Source organism: Harpia harpyja, chromosome 6 (genome assembly GCF_026419915.1).
Source record: "Harpia harpyja isolate bHarHar1 chromosome 6, bHarHar1 primary haplotype, whole genome shotgun sequence".
Lineage (NCBI taxonomy): Eukaryota > Metazoa > Chordata > Aves > Accipitriformes > Accipitridae > Harpia > Harpia harpyja.
Genome location: NC_068945.1, coordinates 39,907,523 through 39,926,115, shown reverse-complemented (window position 1 = coordinate 39,926,115; position 18,593 = coordinate 39,907,523). Strand labels below are relative to the sequence as shown.

General features: G+C 36.3%; 1 protein-coding gene across 2 annotated transcripts in view; it reads left to right on the top strand.

Annotated features, from left to right (window-relative positions):
• The window catches only part of DOCK4 (dedicator of cytokinesis 4), a 255,398-nt gene that overhangs the window by 189,583 nt on the left and 47,222 nt on the right, over window positions 1-18,593 (top strand). For both annotated transcript variants that reach the window (XM_052789666.1, XM_052789665.1), the window contains exons 27-31: window positions 5,789-5,883; window positions 13,415-13,490; window positions 15,092-15,192; window positions 15,853-15,911; window positions 18,036-18,184. In XM_052789666.1, the coding sequence (XP_052645626.1) occupies window positions 5,789-5,883; window positions 13,415-13,490; window positions 15,092-15,192; window positions 15,853-15,911; window positions 18,036-18,184 (480 nt within the window). The remainder of the gene's footprint in view (window positions 1-5,788; window positions 5,884-13,414; window positions 13,491-15,091; window positions 15,193-15,852; window positions 15,912-18,035; window positions 18,185-18,593) is intronic.

Genomic DNA, 18,593 nt, shown 5'->3' with positions numbered 1-18,593 from the left:
AAAAGGGGAGTCTATTCATGGTGCCAATTTCAGATTTCCTTAAATTACTAATAGCTGTTTAGAGCTGTTCTGAAGAGAGCATACCGTTCATGAGTGCCTTTTCTTTGTAGTGAGACAGTCATATTGAGCTTGAAAGATAGAAAATTCTACTAAGAAGTTTTCTCTATCATGAATCACTGGAGTATTACCTAGGAGTTATATAGGGTGGACAATTTTTATATTAGTATTACAGCATCTGTTTTCACCCAGCATAGTTGCTATCCTTAGGCAATTTTCAGTGTATGTTGTGGAACCTAGGCATTTTTTTAGTGAAAAAATTTTCCCTTTTGTTTGAGTTCTGAGCAGGTCTATATTCCTAGGTTTTGATTTTTATATTTCCTAGAAGTTTCAAGCTTCATTTCTGTTTGATGTATCTATGAAATACAGTGTTGAGTTTATTTAGTCTTTCTTGCTTCTAGAACATGAAAAATCTCTAGAATTAGTACTTGAATAGTGTTTCATTTGACACATTTAAATTCCCCCCACGCACATACCCTACTATTTTACAGAGACATATGGAAAGCAGCTGTAGCCAGTGCCATCAGCTATCAAAATAGAGGTCTTAAGAACTCAAATCCAGAGTTTGTTATTTCCATTCAGATCTCATCAAATCAGCATCAGCTCCACCAGTGATTCAGTGGCAGTAGGTTGATCATAATTAATGCAGCATTCCTTCTCTTCTGAATCTTGAATAATATATTGGGTTTTTTCCCTCACTTGGAAATCTAAAATATCACTGAAATGTGTATGACTGAGAGCAAGAGGGAAAGATGAGAGCTAGTGTCTGAGGCTGACACTGCCGTTAATCAAGAGGTGATTGTGTATGACTTAAGCTATCTAAACCATCTTGCCACTTACCTCTGTATTTTTCTGGTTTGTTTGCCAAGTGGAACTTCCTTGGTATTTTATACTGCTTTAAGATATGCTTCTTAGGAAATGACATCAGTATGAGTAAATGAAGATTCAGAAGGTGTAAATATCTGTGATAAGTTTTTTGTTTGTTTTTTTTTTTTTTTTGTCTGAGATGCTTTCAGAGGCTGAACTAGTAGCCATAGTTAATCTTGTGACTAGTATGTACTTTGGGATTTAAGCTTTGGTGGTAACTACCATCAGCTTGCTGTATTTTTTAATCCTCTTTTTGCCCCCAGGTCAGTGATGTCAAAGTGGATTGGGTCTTCCCTAAGCCACATTACAAGTTACAAATTTGATATGGGGTTTGCAAGAGACTTATCCGAGTGTAACCCAGGCCTTTGAATTGCTGTCTGCTGTGGTTTTTTGCTTTGACTACCTCTGTCTATAATTAACAATCTATACTGAACGGTTAGGCACTGATATAAGGTATTTCTTCTTTCTTCCAGACTAATTCTCAAGGTGACTATGTCAAGTGCTTTCTAATCACAGTATAGCAAAGTGGAGACTTTGAAGAAATGACATGTACACATTTTTATATGACAAGCATCTGAGTGATGCTTTAAACAAGTGGTTTTTTATGGAATTATTTCCTCTATTTTGTAAATATATTTAGTTTAAGTAATTGTCATGGTGACTATTTTTATTTTAGTCAGTTCTTTGAGAGAGTCAGGTGTCTTCCACACAAAGCAGAACATAGAAGAAGCATTTTGTATTTGAACACATGCAAATGAAATAAGAAAGAAATGATAGAGGATTCATGGCTGAGTGGTAGCACCAGAGACTATACTTCACTCACTTTTTGAAACATTAAATTTAATGAGGCAGTAATTTTAAGTGCTTCATTTTATCTTTCAATATTATTTTAAAGATATGCTTGTTTTGCTTACCACAAAATACCATTTTCTTCTAGTAAATATATTTTATAGCAATTTATAGAACAGAGGCACCCTTGTAGGCGGATATTTGCTACCACAAAAAAGCTCAGATGTAATTCATGATAAAAGGTAACAGTGGAAGTTATAAGTAGGAGGAGAGAAGTGGGACAGCGAATGAGAAAAACAGTATGTGTTAGCACAATGCAGCTTTGACCACAGCAAGGTAGTTTGGGTTAATGTGTGTGGGTTTTTTAATTAATAGACTAAAAGAAGAAAAAACAAACAGATAAGCACCCACCAGAAGGACTAGTTTTTATCCATTGGCAGCATACCCTACCTAATGTGGTAGAATAGATATACAGGAGAGATACGGTGAAAGAAAAGATAATATTTCATAGGGTTGGGTGTAAACCTTACTAGTTCTCTGATCCCTCTCTTCCAGCTAAAGGAGCCTGAGCAGGGTAAGGTGGGTGCCAAACACTACCACCAAGTGCAATTTATTCCACTGTTCTCTAATGACCCCTTGGACACAGGCTGTGTGAGGTCTACGTGTAGGGAATGTCTCCAGTGGAGAAGCTCAGTTCTAGCCCCCATCCTTCCCCTGCTATGCAGGGACATACGCTCATGTATGGGACTTCCGAAAGGATGAGTGCTGGGGCAGAGGGGTAGCTCTAAAACAAGCGTTTGGGTGGTTTCTGATGTAGATTGAGGAAGCAGTGAAGGAAAGAAGATCTGGGAAAGGAGTTGGCCACAGGATGGATGAGTTGTCCAGGCAGAGACAGATCACTGTCAAACCATCCACTTTCTTATGGGCACCTTGGCACTCTGCAAAAAAAGCCGTAGGATGCTCTACAAAGACTTGATGCCAAGTAGCTTGCTAACTCTGCAGTGCGAACCAGAGCAATGGATGATCAAGCAATTAGCTTCAAAGTGGACTGTTGACCCAAACTAAAATGCTATATAGATGCACCCTGAGAGATTCAGTCAAGTGTCTGACCTGTTTTACAGATGATTTTACATGTGTACAGGGAAATGTGAAAGAAATTCCAAGGCAGTTTTTGATTAAATGAATAGATGGTTTTCAGTCTTTTAAAAGGCCATGCTTCTTACTTAATCACAGTTTGATAATTTCATCAAGCAAATATTGCTGCTACAGGAAACTGAACTGTGATATTGTGATATTATTTAAGTGGTGTAAGATAGTGCTAGAGCTTATGTACACTAGGTAGGAATATTAAGAGATGGTATTTAGAGTATGTAAGAGGACAAAATTACTCCCTTGCTGTCTCTTAAGATAGAAGGCATATGAGACGTTAATTACAGCTCTACTCAACCAACCAAATGTTAGTTCACTTACATTGCTGGCAAAAATGTTTTTTAAATGTTAAAATCTGTTACTAAATAATTATGATGTGTTCAGCAAAGCAGATACAACTATGAAAGATAGTACTTTAGTGCAAAGGAAACAGTGCAAAATAATAGTTACAAAATTGATCTTCCATGAGTGGTACTTCATACTAGTGTCTTGTGACGTTTGGATCATGAAACAATAGTGAGCAATTGCATCATGCAAAATGCCAGGCATCATAATGCCAATCAAACCAGTTTCTGGAATTGCTACATGGAGGTCGGTCCCTTGGGAGTGAACACTGGCACTGAATATCGATGAGCAGTGCTGACACATGAAGGATACCGGCACATTAATGGTGAAGTATCAGACTAGTCAACTGGCATTTTACCCTTTGGTTATTTTCATGCTTATAATGGATTCCTAGGGAAATGTATTACCATATATACAAAAACTGAATCATGAAAAATAAAAGTTAGCTACAGATTAGTTCTGTTAATAGAAGCTTAATAGTTGTATCTTGAAAATCTTACAACTGACTAGCTTTTCTGAAGTTTTTTTATGAGTTACCTGTTTCTTTCAGTTATATTTCAGCTTTGAATTATACTGCATTTTGTTTATATGTTTTTAACGTGTACAGTAACAAAGAGATCTTCAGTCTTATTTGGGCTTTTCAAATCCACTTTTTGTATCTAATATCACTTATCACTAAAATGATGACACAATTTTCTATTTTTTCTGTTAAAATTAGAAATAATTAGCCTGATGTTAATGATTCAGAATTTAATGCCAGTGTCTACATTTGCCTTTTTTTAAAGTTTGCTTGGAATAAAAGATGTATTCTGTTTTTAGCCTAGTTACCTAAAGAAATGAACTATATATGATCTTCCTCTCTGTCTGTCATTCTTTTCTTAATGACTTTTGAACAAGCCAATGAATTTCAGCAGGCTTTGGCAGTGGCCCGTGGGTCTCCAAGGCACTAAGTTCACACCTCACGCAGCCTTGGGTTTTAAGTCCTTAAATCATTGCTTGGTTTCCCAGCGGCAGCCATTTGGTCTCTTCAGTTCAGCAGCCAGTCAGTTAGCTCCCTGACAGCAGCAACACATGTTGTGTCTGGACAACAGATGGGATAAAAATGGGATATGGGAGAATTTGGGGCATTATTGTGAGGTGGCATACAGCAGCATTCGAGGCATTGCCGTATCATTGGGATTATGGCAAAAAGCTGCAGGGATTACAGCACAAGGAAGGGAGGTAACCCCTAAAGGAAAAAAAGGAGCTGGCAGAAGCGTTGAAATGTAACTACAGGTTGCAAAGCTGGTTGGAAAGCAGTCTGGCATAAATGTGTTGTTCATAGAGCTACTTGTTTATCTGTAAAGCTGGTCACCTGCATTCAAACGCTATGTTATCTGCAACGAGTATCGTTTATACTCTTTAATACAGAGAGTTTTTTGGCATCTTGCTTAGAAAACAGGTTGTCTCTTTTATGTAATCTTCTCTGGTGGGTGGGTGCAGGGATCTCAGCTGCCTTTCCCAGTGCTTGCATTCGTCCCCCTTTACAGTGATTCTCTAATGAAAGACATCTGTTGTGCAATTCCCGTCATCTACACTTTGGTAAACGCACTTGAGAATATATTTTGGCGTTCAAAATCATTTGGTATCCTTTGGTTGTATCTTCATCTCATCTGTGGTTTGGGCTAACTCTCTACAAGTGATGTGGGCAGAATCAATACAAAACATTGCAAGGTCAGGCACCACGCTGATTCCGTTCGGTGTGTTATATCACTTGCCTCATGCTCTTCATGATGCCAAAAGCTCCATTTACCTTACTAAAAAAATACTGGCAATACTATACACAATCAAGATGGGCCATTAGAAATATTATCTTTGTTGGTAGTTTTATTTGTGAAAAAAGCTGAAAAACCGTGGGCTGAGAGAAATAGTTCAGTTTAGTTATTTATTAGTGAGTTAAATGACTCAGAAGAAGATAATGCTGAAAGCTCTTAAGCAGTGCTTTCTATGTTCAGAGTAGCTCACGTGTTCACTGTTTTTATAGATCCAGCATATGAGACAGAATGGTTAAGTGACCTGCATACAGCCAGCCAGCTGCGATAACAGTTCAGGGGTCTGGACATAATTATTGAATTCACTGGTCTTTGCAAACCCAATGATAAAATTGTCCTTACGCTCTCTCTCTTTCCCACCAAACAGTGCCACTTTTAGAATAAATCTTGAAAGTGATGAAAACCTGGCATGATTAAGGAGATATTCAGAACTCTAGTGTTTGTAAAGTGCTTTTTTGATTTGCAAATTGTTCTCAGGATCGCATTTGGGGAAGTGTATGGGTGGAAACCAAATGCATCTTTGACATTTCTCTTATACCTTGCTGTCAATCAAATGGCACATTACATTATTTTCTTTTTTTTAAGAAAAATTAATTAAATCACTATTAGAAGCTTTCTTGGGGAATCAAAAAATGAAAAATATTGAGGTGTATCTACGTTGAAAATAAATGCAATTCTGCTATTTCTGTGTCTCTGATTAAAATATTTTTAAAGCTCACCGCTCTTTTTAAAGCAGCAAAGACATATGACCACTTCTTTTCCTTCCAAAGGATTTCCTGCTGCAGATTTTCACTGTATTTCGAATACTAATACGACCAGAAATGTTTCCGAAAGACTGGACAGTGATGCGTTTGGTTGCAAACAAGTAAGGCAATTTTTGATGTTAATAAAAAATATGGGTAGTATGCAAAGATCATGGTATAAATGAATAAAGTTATATGATGGATGTAATAAAAATGCAAAATATCTGTTATAATGCTGGCTGCACTTTTTCACTTTTTAATTGAAGATTTAAAATCTCTGGACTTAATTTTATACAACAAATTCATAATATAATCTGTACCTCTTTCTCTTCTGAATTACAGTAAGCACATATAACTGGAAACTCAGAAATACTTTTACAGAATGAAGATGCTAAGCATCAACAGCTTTGTTTTCCGAGTAGTAAATGACAAGTCTCAACAGAACTTCATTTCAGATCTGTTTGTTGAAATGCTGAGTTGGTAAAGATCTGTTTGCTCTCAAGAAGAAATTATCTTCTGTAATATCATTAACGATGTTTTTGCATGTTTGTTAATTTAGTGCTTGTCAGAAAAATCACAAATTAGAAATCATAGATCAGGAAATGAGGTACAGCACAGGCAACAGTAACGTAGGGCTCTAAGCATTGCTTAGTGATACTTTTGAGATGTAACCTGCCTTTCAGCTATTCTTTCTCTGCTCAGGCCTTATTTTTATAGAAACGGGTTCCCAGCATTACTGAGAAGTCATTACGACAGGTCTAAAACTATTGAATTTTATTTCACCCATGTCACCAGCTATCCTGTTTTGTAGGCTTAGCTTTGGTCAGATAAGCCAGCTGAACAGTCAACACAATTATACAAACACCAGTGTCAGCAGAGGAGGGGGGTTGTGCTGGGCAGACCTAAGAATCCAGAATTTAGGATTGACTTAAACTTTCATGGTATGTATTGCAATGCCTGATGGAAATTGGGTTTTAGTCTCCGTTGTGCCTGTCAGCTCCAAGGAGAGTTTAAATTCATGGTGATGTACAGAATACTAGTAACAATATTATTGCTACAATTAAATTTGGTAAAACTTGTGTTCATGATATATATTTGTTGTGTGTGTGTATATGCAAGCATCATAGCATTTGTTCAAACTTTGTCATGACTTGAACAAAATAACATTTTTTGCTCATTTTTACTACCTCATTTAGTATTATCAATCTTGCCAACTTTGAATTCCGGCAAAAAAAAATTGTTAATAATCAAAAGAGTGGATATGATCATTTGTTTCTGTGTATGATATTAAAGAAGATATGGCTGATACCAGCCTGCATCTGGTAATCACGCTTAAGAAATAAACTGAGAAACACAGCAAAACGGGAAAAAAACATAGGAACTTTTAGACTAAATATATAATCTAAGAAATTGTTATATATTCCAGAAACAGCTGGCTTGGCAGATGGCTTTGCAACAGCTGACATGTACAAAACTAAGATTTAGGAACGACCTTGGCGCATGTTTCTCAGGCTCGTGGTGTTCAGATATGCTAAAGATGATGATACTAAGTTCTGCAAAAGTAATATTTACTTGCACCAGTATTTTAGTTAGCATCACACATCTCCTTTTATTAATCCATGTTGGTTTTGAGCATCTAGGAGGTGACTTTATGTCCAGTTCTGTTAGGCAAAGAAGTTGGGCGGAAGTTGACAATAGCTGCTGCTAGGAATTGGCCATGAGAAGCTAATCAGATGGGCTAACTGAACCCAATAACGCACAATTGCATAAGCATTACTGCCAGCAAATGGGATGTAAACACATCTTTACCAATTCAGCATTCAATAATTGCTTTGCTAGGCGTTCGTTCCTTTGTGGAAGAAATGCTGGTTTGCTATGAAACAGGGGGTTGGCCAGGTGTACTTACAAGTGTGGTGTGAACTGAAGACTCATCGTTCCTGTGTTAGATATCTGTGGCTTAGTTTCTGTTCCTTTTTGAGGCAGCAGAAAGGAAAATCCACTTCTGTTCTCTCCTCAGCTGTAGAGCGCTAGTTTTTCTGGAGCTGTTTCTGAACGGGAGCTCCTTCCCTTTAACTGGGGTCCCCCACTGCCACTGCAGTGACTGCTGCCTTTCAGCTTCCTCGAGGTGTTCAAAAGCATCGAGCCACAGAGCAGTAGCTTTGCTAGAATTGTCCCGACCCAAAATCTTCTGAGCGCAAAGGGAAGAGCCTAGAAGCAGGATGAGAAATCAGGGCACTGCCTGCCCCACAGATGGAAGTGGCTGTGAGCCATTTTTCCTGAGCTTCGCTTGACGAGCCAGAGCACTTCCAGTGATCTGAGACTCTTCAGGATTGAAGGCAAAACTTCTTGAACTCCTTGCTCCGTTCACGTCTAAAAGGAAAAACTAGAAGGTCTAGCCCATCTTTTTAAGAGCATAATCAAGTAATCCATTAACAGCATGGATCTTTTCTAACTCCTGCTTCCCAGGAATAAAATGACTGTCATTATTCCTGTGTCAGATGGCTGCTGCCTTGGCTGTCTGGGCTTCAGCCCGAGAAACGGTAGCTAATCTGAAGGCAGGGTGTATCTTGGGACCTTCACCCATCACTGCAGTCACATCACCAGCAGCACTGTCTTTTCTCCCCCCTGTCCCTGGAGTGATATAAAAATTCAAACTGTCTGGTATTTACAGGAAGAGAGATTTAGCCTGTCTGAGCCTAGGAAAGAAATGAGTCCTGGCAAAGATATAATCAGGTAATAAGCTTTTCCTAAAGGGAAAAAAAAATTCATTTTTTCTCTTATTTATATATTCAGGACTTCAATTACCTGAAAGATTTTTAAATCTTAAAATGACATAATTCTTTCAGTATATAATATTTATATATAAAAATATTGTTGCCCTCTGGCTTCTAGATATTTTTTTCTTTCTTGTTGCAGTGTTTTCAGTAGTTATGTAGCATCTGATACTTGGATGTGTCTGGGCTTAAAAAACCCAAAAAAACAAAGAAAAAAACAAAAACAAAAAACCTCCAAACAAACAAACCAGAAGATACTGTGAGCTCAAGAATACAAATCTGTAACTATCCAGAAATTAAGATACTTCACGATGGTGCATGCACAATCTGTAGTTCTGAATGTCTGGATGCCCAACATGAAAAAATATTAATGGCTAGCATTATAAAACTACCAAGTGACTTGAAAATTTGAGAAATAAAGTAACATTTAAAAAGGCAGACTTAGCACTAAAGCAGAGAAATAGATCTTTTTTGAATTGTGCAAAAAAAATCCTTAATGTTTATTGGCTTCTAGCAGTTGAGCAATGAGACAGAAATTAAGTCTGTTTAAAACTGCATAACCATGTACTATCTGTAGTGAGCTAATCAGCATACATTCAGCAAAGCAAAATAATTACTTATGGTTATCAAATATTTCTAACATGGATGTTACCACTGAGTGACAAAACATGTTTTTATATATACTATGGAAAATATAATCCTGATTTCTTTCATTATAGGGATAGACTTACTTTCTACATCAACTAGGTAGTAAGCTAGTTTGTTGGCCCTCTAAGCTAAAGCTTCCATTTGTACCCACAAATGAACACCATGTCGTATAGGAAGATGTCTGAATCAGTTGCCTAGCGCCAGAGAGGAATCCAAAATTCTATAATAAAATATGCCAAACAAAATTGAAGCTTCTGGATAACATCTTCATAATGTCTCTTTCAACTGGAAATCACTGTGTAATGGCCACTTGCTTAAGGTACCCTAAGGTTAGGAAAAGAATCACTTACCTAATGCTTTAATTGACTGGCATCTTTTGAGAGCATTTAACAGACTCAGCTGAACTCCAGGTATGTCATGTCTCATTAAGAATTGAGGAGGCTGTTGGAGAGCAAAGTGAGTTTCTATTACTTGCTGAGCAAAAGGTTGATATTTATAACATATTATGCCTATGTATTATTGAACAATGAACTAATTTTCCACTGTTCTCGGTATGCAAGAAGCTTTAATTTTAAAGATCTCTGTATGATTATATATATCCTTTCATCGTTTCAGTGAATGGTAGAGATGATAGATCATCCAATTCTCATTTGAATTTTATAAGTATACAAAATGGATGTATGAATATTATTATTTATAGTAAAATAATTGATCTCTAAAGTAAGATTTACTATAGTATGTTGCTTATACTAAAGTTCTAAATGTATCTACTGACAGTTGGGCGTAGGGACTTTAAAACAGAGAATCCTTTTGGTTATCTAATGAAGTGTATTATTATTTTTTAAAAGGTAACTCAAATAGAATACACAGTAAAGGAAGACATTGAATTAGCATTAGTTTCATCATTATAGCTGCTTTGAAGACTCCTGTTAGCTCCCATGGTGTAGGAGTCTGAGACTCCTACAATGAACAAAAATTCTTGCTTTTATGTAATACACAGTGTTGCTAACAACGTTCTTGCTTTTATGTAATACAAAATGTTACTAACAACTGAACCTGACAGTCTGTCACAAAAAGCATATATATTCATAGGTATGCATGTATGAGTAAGTTTATATACATATAACAATAGATACATACACATATATGTGACTTTAAGTTTATTTCATTTATTTATGATATATGAAAGAAACTTTTTTACCTCTTCAAACACCTCTGTGCTTGGGAAGATTTCACTCTGAAATAGCAGAGGATGAAATGAGAAGCTAATGTTATATATTTGTCCCATATCAGAATGGAAAAAGAAAGCTTTCATTTTCTACCATTGGCTGCCCAGGCAAAAGCCAAGTTGCCAGAGTGCAGTCCAGGCAGCAAACCAGTTGTTGAACTTCTGCTGCTTTGGATTTTTCAGACAGGTTATTGCAGAAAAGTTTGCTGTGATAATTTGATGGGAAGCCATTCCGTCAAGAATGGCCTGACTGGACCTTGGGTTAGCATTCTGTGTATAAGCCCAGAATAATTTAGTAGCTAAAAGCAGAGGTTTTTCTCCTGTAAAACAGTCAGTGGTTTTGAACAAATTTGTGGCAGGTGGTAAGAGGAAGAAAAGCAAGTCTTGTCACAAACTCGGTGTTTTCTAGTTTGATACTTAAATGGATTTCAAATAAATGTTGTTGTTTTGAAATCGTTGGCTGGGAAGCAACTTGGAATATGAGTATTGTACCGGATCAGGCAGCTGTCCATCTGTCCTCTGGCTGCTGTCGCTGCTTTGTGCAGTTTTTTAATTATTTTTTTATAGAACCTACATGATTTGTAGGAAAACAAGAAAGAGAACCCCCAAGCTTAGCCATGTTTTCTGTCCTACCTGATTTTAGTTTGTTGTAGATTCAGAATAACAGTTTGTGGGTCAAAAACAATGGCTCCATCTTCCTATGTTCAGTCTGATGTTTTGAGGTTTTTTGTCTACAACATATACACTCTCACTCTACAGGCCACATTTTATCGACTAATCCGTATCATATCTTTGGCTTACCAAATAAATCAAACCTGAGCTATGTTGCCTATAGCAAGAAATACCTGCATTGCAATTATTCTGTTATCTCAGGAAAATTCTGGAAAAAATATTCTAAAAATTGCATGTAAGATTTCTACTCTAATCACCTTCTCATGAGAATTGAAGCAGATGTTTGCCTTCAGTTTCACCTGCCATGGAAGGAAATGTGGCAAGAAAGGAATTGTCTCAGGTGTAAATAGAACTATGTAATGTAAACTTGGCAACATGGTTGCAGTTCCTGAGGTCTTGGGGAATTTTTCTCTTGCATACAATTTTTCAGGGATTTATTACTTTGGACTTCAGTTGAAATTTTACGTAGCAATAGTTCTGATGAACTGACCTTTTCTATCAGAACATCTTCCTGAAATATGCAGACTATTCCCATTTTGTGAAACATATGGGCTGTAAATTAAATCACGCACTAGAACAAGAATGACAGGACTTTTTTCTTATCCATGCCTTGATTCTTAGCTTTGCTTGTATTGCAGTTTGCTAATGTTTCACTTTGTCTTCCGTGCTGCAACAGGGAGAGCTGTACACACACTGTAACTCCCTGTTGGTGGAAAAGTGGAGTAAACTATACAGATGAGTGCTAAACATGGAATGCTACTTGGGTAGAAAAGCTACAATATAATTCTTGAGAAAATACTCTGTATGAAAATGACATTTGAGCAATGGAACTAGGGACGAATGAAACTTGAGACTCAAGCAGTGTTCTAAAAACAGGCTCAGACTTGGCTGTTACAGGTGTTCAGACACATCAAACCAGAAGGTAAAGTTTGGCAGGGACAGTCAATTTAAAAGTAGAGAAATGGAACCAAACATTTGAACTAGTAATAAGCTAAATGATACATAGCCATTTTGTATTTATAAACTTGAAATCTGTCAAATGTGCCAGAAGAAAAATATAATTTATCTCCTAGGTGGGTTGGTTAATGTATAATTCTTCAGCGTTGGGAAAATGAAAAATATTATATCCTTTATATATATATATATGTATATATATATATTGCTGCTGTTATATTTAATAAAATATATTTTTTTCTTGAATGTGTTGCAAAAATAGTAAGAAAAATGAAGTCCAAAGTATGGAAAGGGAAACAAATTTTAGCATTGTAATAGCATACAGATCAAGAACCATGTTCATATAAGTACTAGATGTATTAATAGTATATAAATGGTAATTAAATGAAATGTATAGATATAACCTTTTTCTCAGAAGGTCTTTAAACGGTTGATTGTTGTAAAATACATGAATGTAACAGCGAAAAGATCATTCTTTGTTTATCTTTTTTTCCTCCCCCATAAGCATCCACTACTGACTACTTCCAAAAAGAATTTAATGGTTTATATGGATTTTTTCATTTGACTAAATATGTTGATAGACACAAGTGCTACAGAGGTTAGCTTAAAGGGTTGAATCTTGAAATGAATTATATTTAAATAATCTTTATGGATGTTCTGTTTCTGTAGATTACCAAACTTGGTTGCTACAGTGAACAAGGCTGTCATTGACCTCTGGTGACAACCACTGTGAAAGGATTTTGGTCGTATATATTTATCTAAGATAAATTAATAGAATTCAGGCAGGTGTCAATGGAGGGCAATGTATGACCGTTTGCAACATACAGAATAGACATCTTTAGAAGCAGGTCTTTCTCACAGAGCTCATGCAGTTTTGCATTTATCTGTTGTCATTAAAAAGGCTCTTTGTCCATAAGGCTGTCAATATTGTATATTGGCAATTACTAGATATTTTATATTTATAACGTATACACACGTGTTTTCAGTACCAAGAAGGCTGAGAGCAAATTACCCAACTGTATATGTTAGTGCTAGTAGAACAAAGTGTGTATTAAATCTGATATCAGCATTATTTGCAGAACAAAATTTATGGTTTGTCTTTTTGACCAATTATATTCTCCTATACAGAACATCTGTTTTCAGCACACATTCTTATGTGTCACCTATTTTTATTATTTTTTTCTTAATGTGCATGTTTTCTGTCAATAGGTGCTGTTAGTAGTCAGGTCTTTGTATATGTTTAAAATGTAGTATTTAATGCCACCATACGTGCTACATCTATTTCTTCTTTGGAAAATTGTCTGGCTCTGAGTATTAAATATGAATTTCCACTTAATGAAAACTACTGTCTTTTTCATTTTTTTTTTTTTTCCCCAGTGTGATCATTACTACAGTCTTGTATCTTTCGGATGCCCTTCGTAAAAACTTCTTAAATGAAAACTTTGATTACAAGGTAGAGTAAACGTGTCTAACCGAAGATAGATGCAATAGCTGCTACATCATCCTTTGGCCTGGTGGTTTGTTATTAAACTTAGCTCCAGCATCTAAACAGCTAGAACATATACTAAATCAGCAATTTCAAGTGCTTAGAGATAAGTTTTTTTCTTAAATATGGGACTGTCTTAAAAATCAGGAGTGCTGTGGGTTTTTTTAATTTCTTCTTATTTTTTGTTTTGTTATTTCAGCCTCTATGTTAGAGTACTCATTCAGGATTTTTGCATAGCAATTTTTTTGATTATAGATGCTAATTTTATTATTTCTCTGTTATTTTGGAGTTATCACAGAAAGGAAAATTACTCAATTTTTGAATCGATGCAAACTTATCAAAAGTGGATTTGCATTTCTGTAATTTCTCTCAAGACCAATTAACGTGCTGCATAATTAAAATTAGAAAATTATGACACTGCATGGTGAATGTAGTTAAAGATGCAAGTACCTCATATACTGAGATATGGCACCTATGATAAACTGTGAATTACAGAATGATGCTTTTAGGATTCAGATGAGAAGACCTAGGAATGCGTCTGAAAAGACCCATTCCCATGGAAACCTGAATGAATATTCTGCCCAACCAAGAGATATTAGTCCAATTGCTTGATCATAAAAAGTGCAGAATTTCCTTCCTAAGGAAGACAGTGAGCTCCTGTTGACTTCCAGCAGAGTTGTGGATGCTTCTCTGAAAATCCAGACTCCTGTTGGAGAGGTTGGCAGGGTTGCACATTTAGCTACTTGACATAACTGGACATGAGGAAGCCTATCCATTATGAAGTTCCACAAGTTCAGAAGCTAAAACTGATGAAAGAATTGCCTATAGACAAGGCATTTATGTTCCTTAAACTTGCTTAGCAATGTTATTACTATCCTGCAGAGCTGCAGTTTCTGGAATAAGGCTCCCCTACACTTCGTTCTTCCTCCTGCCATGAGCATCTATAATTGGATTAATAATTAATATTTTAATGTATTTTAAATTTATCTTTAAATTTATCTTCTAAGTAGAAGATTCAACATCTGATCCAAAAAGCACGTGCACGAAACACCTGTATATTTGCAATATGTTAACAAAACCTGACTTCGTTTTTGTCCAGTAAAGCCTGCAGCAAGTGAGACTTACAAATAACATTATAAAGTTGGACAGGCCACAGAATGACAATTCTGTTGCGTGATAGCTTTTGAGGTGTCAGAATTTTTTGGTTTATGGACTTAAAGGCGTAACTTTTTGTAGTCTTCTATTTAAATATACTCCCCCCCCCAAAAGTTTCTAAATTTAGAAGGCGAAGGTTTTCTGATTTGGAGGGATGAAAAAAAATTATCTGCAACTCTGAAACCTTTACATTTAAGAGATGTAGAACATGTAAAATAGATTTATTTCTGCTCAACACTTTGGGGTTGGTGAAAAGTATATTTGGATGCAAAGAAATTTAGTCAAAAACAGTTCAAGTAATTTATTAGTTGAGACTGAAACAAGTGATGCGATTTGAAAATTTGCATCTTGAGTGGTCATAAAATGGTGGTACTGAGAAAATGAAATAACCAAATGCCATATGCTTATTGTAGATATGGGATTCCTACTTTTTTCTTGCTGTCATTTTTATAAACCAGTTATGTCTGCAACTGGAGATGTTCACACCTTCCAAGAAGAAAAAGGTTTTAGAAAAGTAAGTACTGCTGTCAGCTTCTAGAAAACTGTAATACATCAAACGCTTCTCAAAATGCAAGACATAGGAGGTTGCAAAAAGGCCTACCAAAAAGATAACGGTAACAGCATTTCCACTGACTAGAATGAGAGTTGGTTCTGGCCCTTTGTATAGGTCTTCAGAGCTGATAGCAGCCTTCGTAGAAGTGCCCAAATTGGCTCAGAAATTGGGAACAAAATAGCCATGTTGTAGCAGTGCCAACACTAATTTCCAGTTAATGCATAAGTTGCTTCCCAGTGGTTCAGGTGCTTCTGCTAGGCACTGCACTGTTGTCTGAATTAATTGTATTTCTTTAAGCTAGAGCAAAACTATTTGTTCTCAGAGAACTACAGCAAATTAATGCAAAAAATAGCTTTTGCTTCACAGTTGTGTTAGTGATGTATAGCATTTAGAAAGAACTGATACTTTTGACAATATTGCAAATAAACCTGGCTTTAGGAATCCCATTTTAGCTGGGTACAACGGAAAGAACAAAAACTTGGAAGAAATCATCACTTTTAAAGTAGTTTTTTATGGACTGCAAATGAGACATTTCATTTAACAGTGTCACAGAATGACATATGAACTTGATTTTCTTAAATGATCTTTCACTGTTTTGCCTTATTTTTTAATATGTTGCAGATATGGTGACATGCGCGTAACAATGGGATGTGAAATCTTCAGCATGTGGCAAAATTTAGGTAAGTAATTAAACACATCATTAGTAGCTCATAAAATGAAAAGCAATTATTATTTCTTCACCTATTAAATACACTTGCCAGTGATAGAGTTGTTGATAATTAAGTTCACATGAAGGCTTGATTCACGTTTAGGACAACCCTAGTCATCTGTAGTTCCCTTCTTTATAGCTAAACTCAGCTTTCTAAGCCTTGATACTGTATCTGACCTATCCCTATTTCTTCAAAGAGAACTGAAAGAATACCATCACAGAAAATTAGAAAAGAAAGTACTGCTCATTTTGGGCAGAATTATTATGCCTGGAAATATACTTATGTTCACAATTTCAGTTCTGTTGCCAAACAGTTTAAGGGACAGACATATATCTTCATTCTGAAGCTCTCTTGAGGTGCTGGATTTGCATCAAATCTTCCGCTAAGTCCTAGTTGCACTAAAATATAAAGGCATAAACAAATCAGTGACTGATGTATAAATGACACGTTGGACAACACAAGAAAAATATATGCTTGGATGTAAACTCAGGAACATTTTTATATTTATAAGCAATAACTGTGCAAACTGTTTGAAAGTATGAACATCAGAGAAATGCAATTAAATGTTTGGGAAGAAAATCAAAACTGAATAGAAGATTTGGATACTACGTTTGTCATCTTTATATTTAAATTATTCAATAGTTCACTTCATTAAAGGGCTCATTAAAGATTTGAAGACCATCGGTGGTTACTGAGATACTGTCATCTCAATTCTATAAATCTTTTCCCCAGCAAGATATGTAGTTGTAAAAAACTGGTCTTTCTGATCAGCCTGTACTAGAAAGAGAAATGTTCGAAATAAGAAATATTTGCTTATTAATATTTTGTTAACATTTGTTGTGTAGCATATTTTACTTATTTACAGTATTTAGTATTGCTTACTCACTCTAAGGCATCCCTCTATATTATTTGGATACATGATGGGTATTTCTAAACTGGTATACCAAAGATCCACTCCTGGGTCCCATCTCCTTCCCGCATGCTAGGAAAAAACCCTAGTGTGCATCATCTCCCCACTCGTGTTGTTTTCTGCTGAATGGAAACCCAGTACGTAGGCAAGGAGGGAATCATGATGCCTTTCAATAGGGGTGAGTTTTGTGGGGGACAATATGGAGTTCATCTGGTAATGTGTCCAATTAAATACTGTAATCAGGATATTTCAAATAATTGGTGTTATGCTAGTCAGCATTTTACAGTTCTTTTAGCAGTGAAAGTCATCATAAGCCTTGATCCTTGTACAGTAACCTGTTTTCATATGGATATGCATCCCAGGATGTTTCCAGCAAAGGAAATTCTGGTTTTCCTTTGCACAAACACAGAGCAGCAAGCAGGGGTGACTGCCCACTGGAGTATCCAGAGGTAGGCTGGACAGAAATTAATTCTCAGCTTGGAAAGTCAGTGCATCATGATTCATAATCCCCCTTTCTGAAAATATCAGAAGTCTTACTCATGGAAAACTGAAACTGAATGGTCAGTCTTTACTGTATGCCATTTCTATCTTTCCTGACAAGAACTTAGTTTTATGTGAAGTAGAATATGGTGAGTTAATGGAAGATGTTTTAGCATTGGTTTTAAAGCCAATTGTTTTGAGAACAGCTGAGTCACATCTTCCCTTTTTTGCAGTCAAAACATGTACTTCCATTTCTGTACTCGCATAGGTAAAAATCAAAGTACTTACCTCTATTTGATGAGCACAGAATATCAGACAGTTAACACTTTTGTAAATACAAGAATGTAGAGCTTAGAAACCAAAACGTTCTTGTGAAAAATTAGTAAAATGCCTAGAGAGTGCTTTGCCTTTCTTTGTTCTCCTTCTGGAAGACTAACTTGGGATACAGATAACCCACTGTCACTTCTGAACTCAGTATTGCATAATAAAATCTGATAAATTATGTTGGCCTTATATTCTTATATTGTCTGCAACTTTTCACTTTTGGGGCTTAAGAAATAGCCCATGCTGTGATGGACATGAGATGAAAAAAATCTATAGACATTTAGAGTGCTATTTTTTAATTCTGCAGATAGTATTTGGATTGCTTAATAGCTCACAGGACACCCAATTCACATTCAAGTTCATGTTCATTTTCATTTTAGGGGAACACAAGCTTCACTTTATTCCAGCATTGATTGGCCCCTTCCTGGAAGTGACCTTGATCCCTCAGCCAGACCTGAGGAATGTAATGATTCCCATTTTCCATGACATGATGGACTGGGAGCAAAGGCGAAGTGGCAACTTCAAACAGGTACTGTGTACAAAGCTGTTTATAGAACAGGACCGAAATTTAAGCATTTCAGAGATTGCTGGTCCCAGCCATTGGTGGTTCAGGGTGGAGAACGTAGCTACAACGCTATACCTGTTGGAGGTGGATTACCAAGGTTTTCCCTTTTTACTTTCTGCAGGGGTAGTAAGATTCTCCAGTTAACACTACCATGTTAGCAATGTAAGATGAGGGATAAAATTCATGGCCCACCGAAGTGCAGAACAAAACTTGAGTTGTCTTCAACAAGGCTGATTTGTTGTGGTGGTTTTTCATCTCTGCTTTACAGCAGTACAGACTACTGGTTAGATAGGATTCAACTAGCTTCCCTTCTGGTTAGTATGAAGAAAGATCAGATGGTCCTTCTGAGGAATGTTCTTCTGTAAGGATCCAC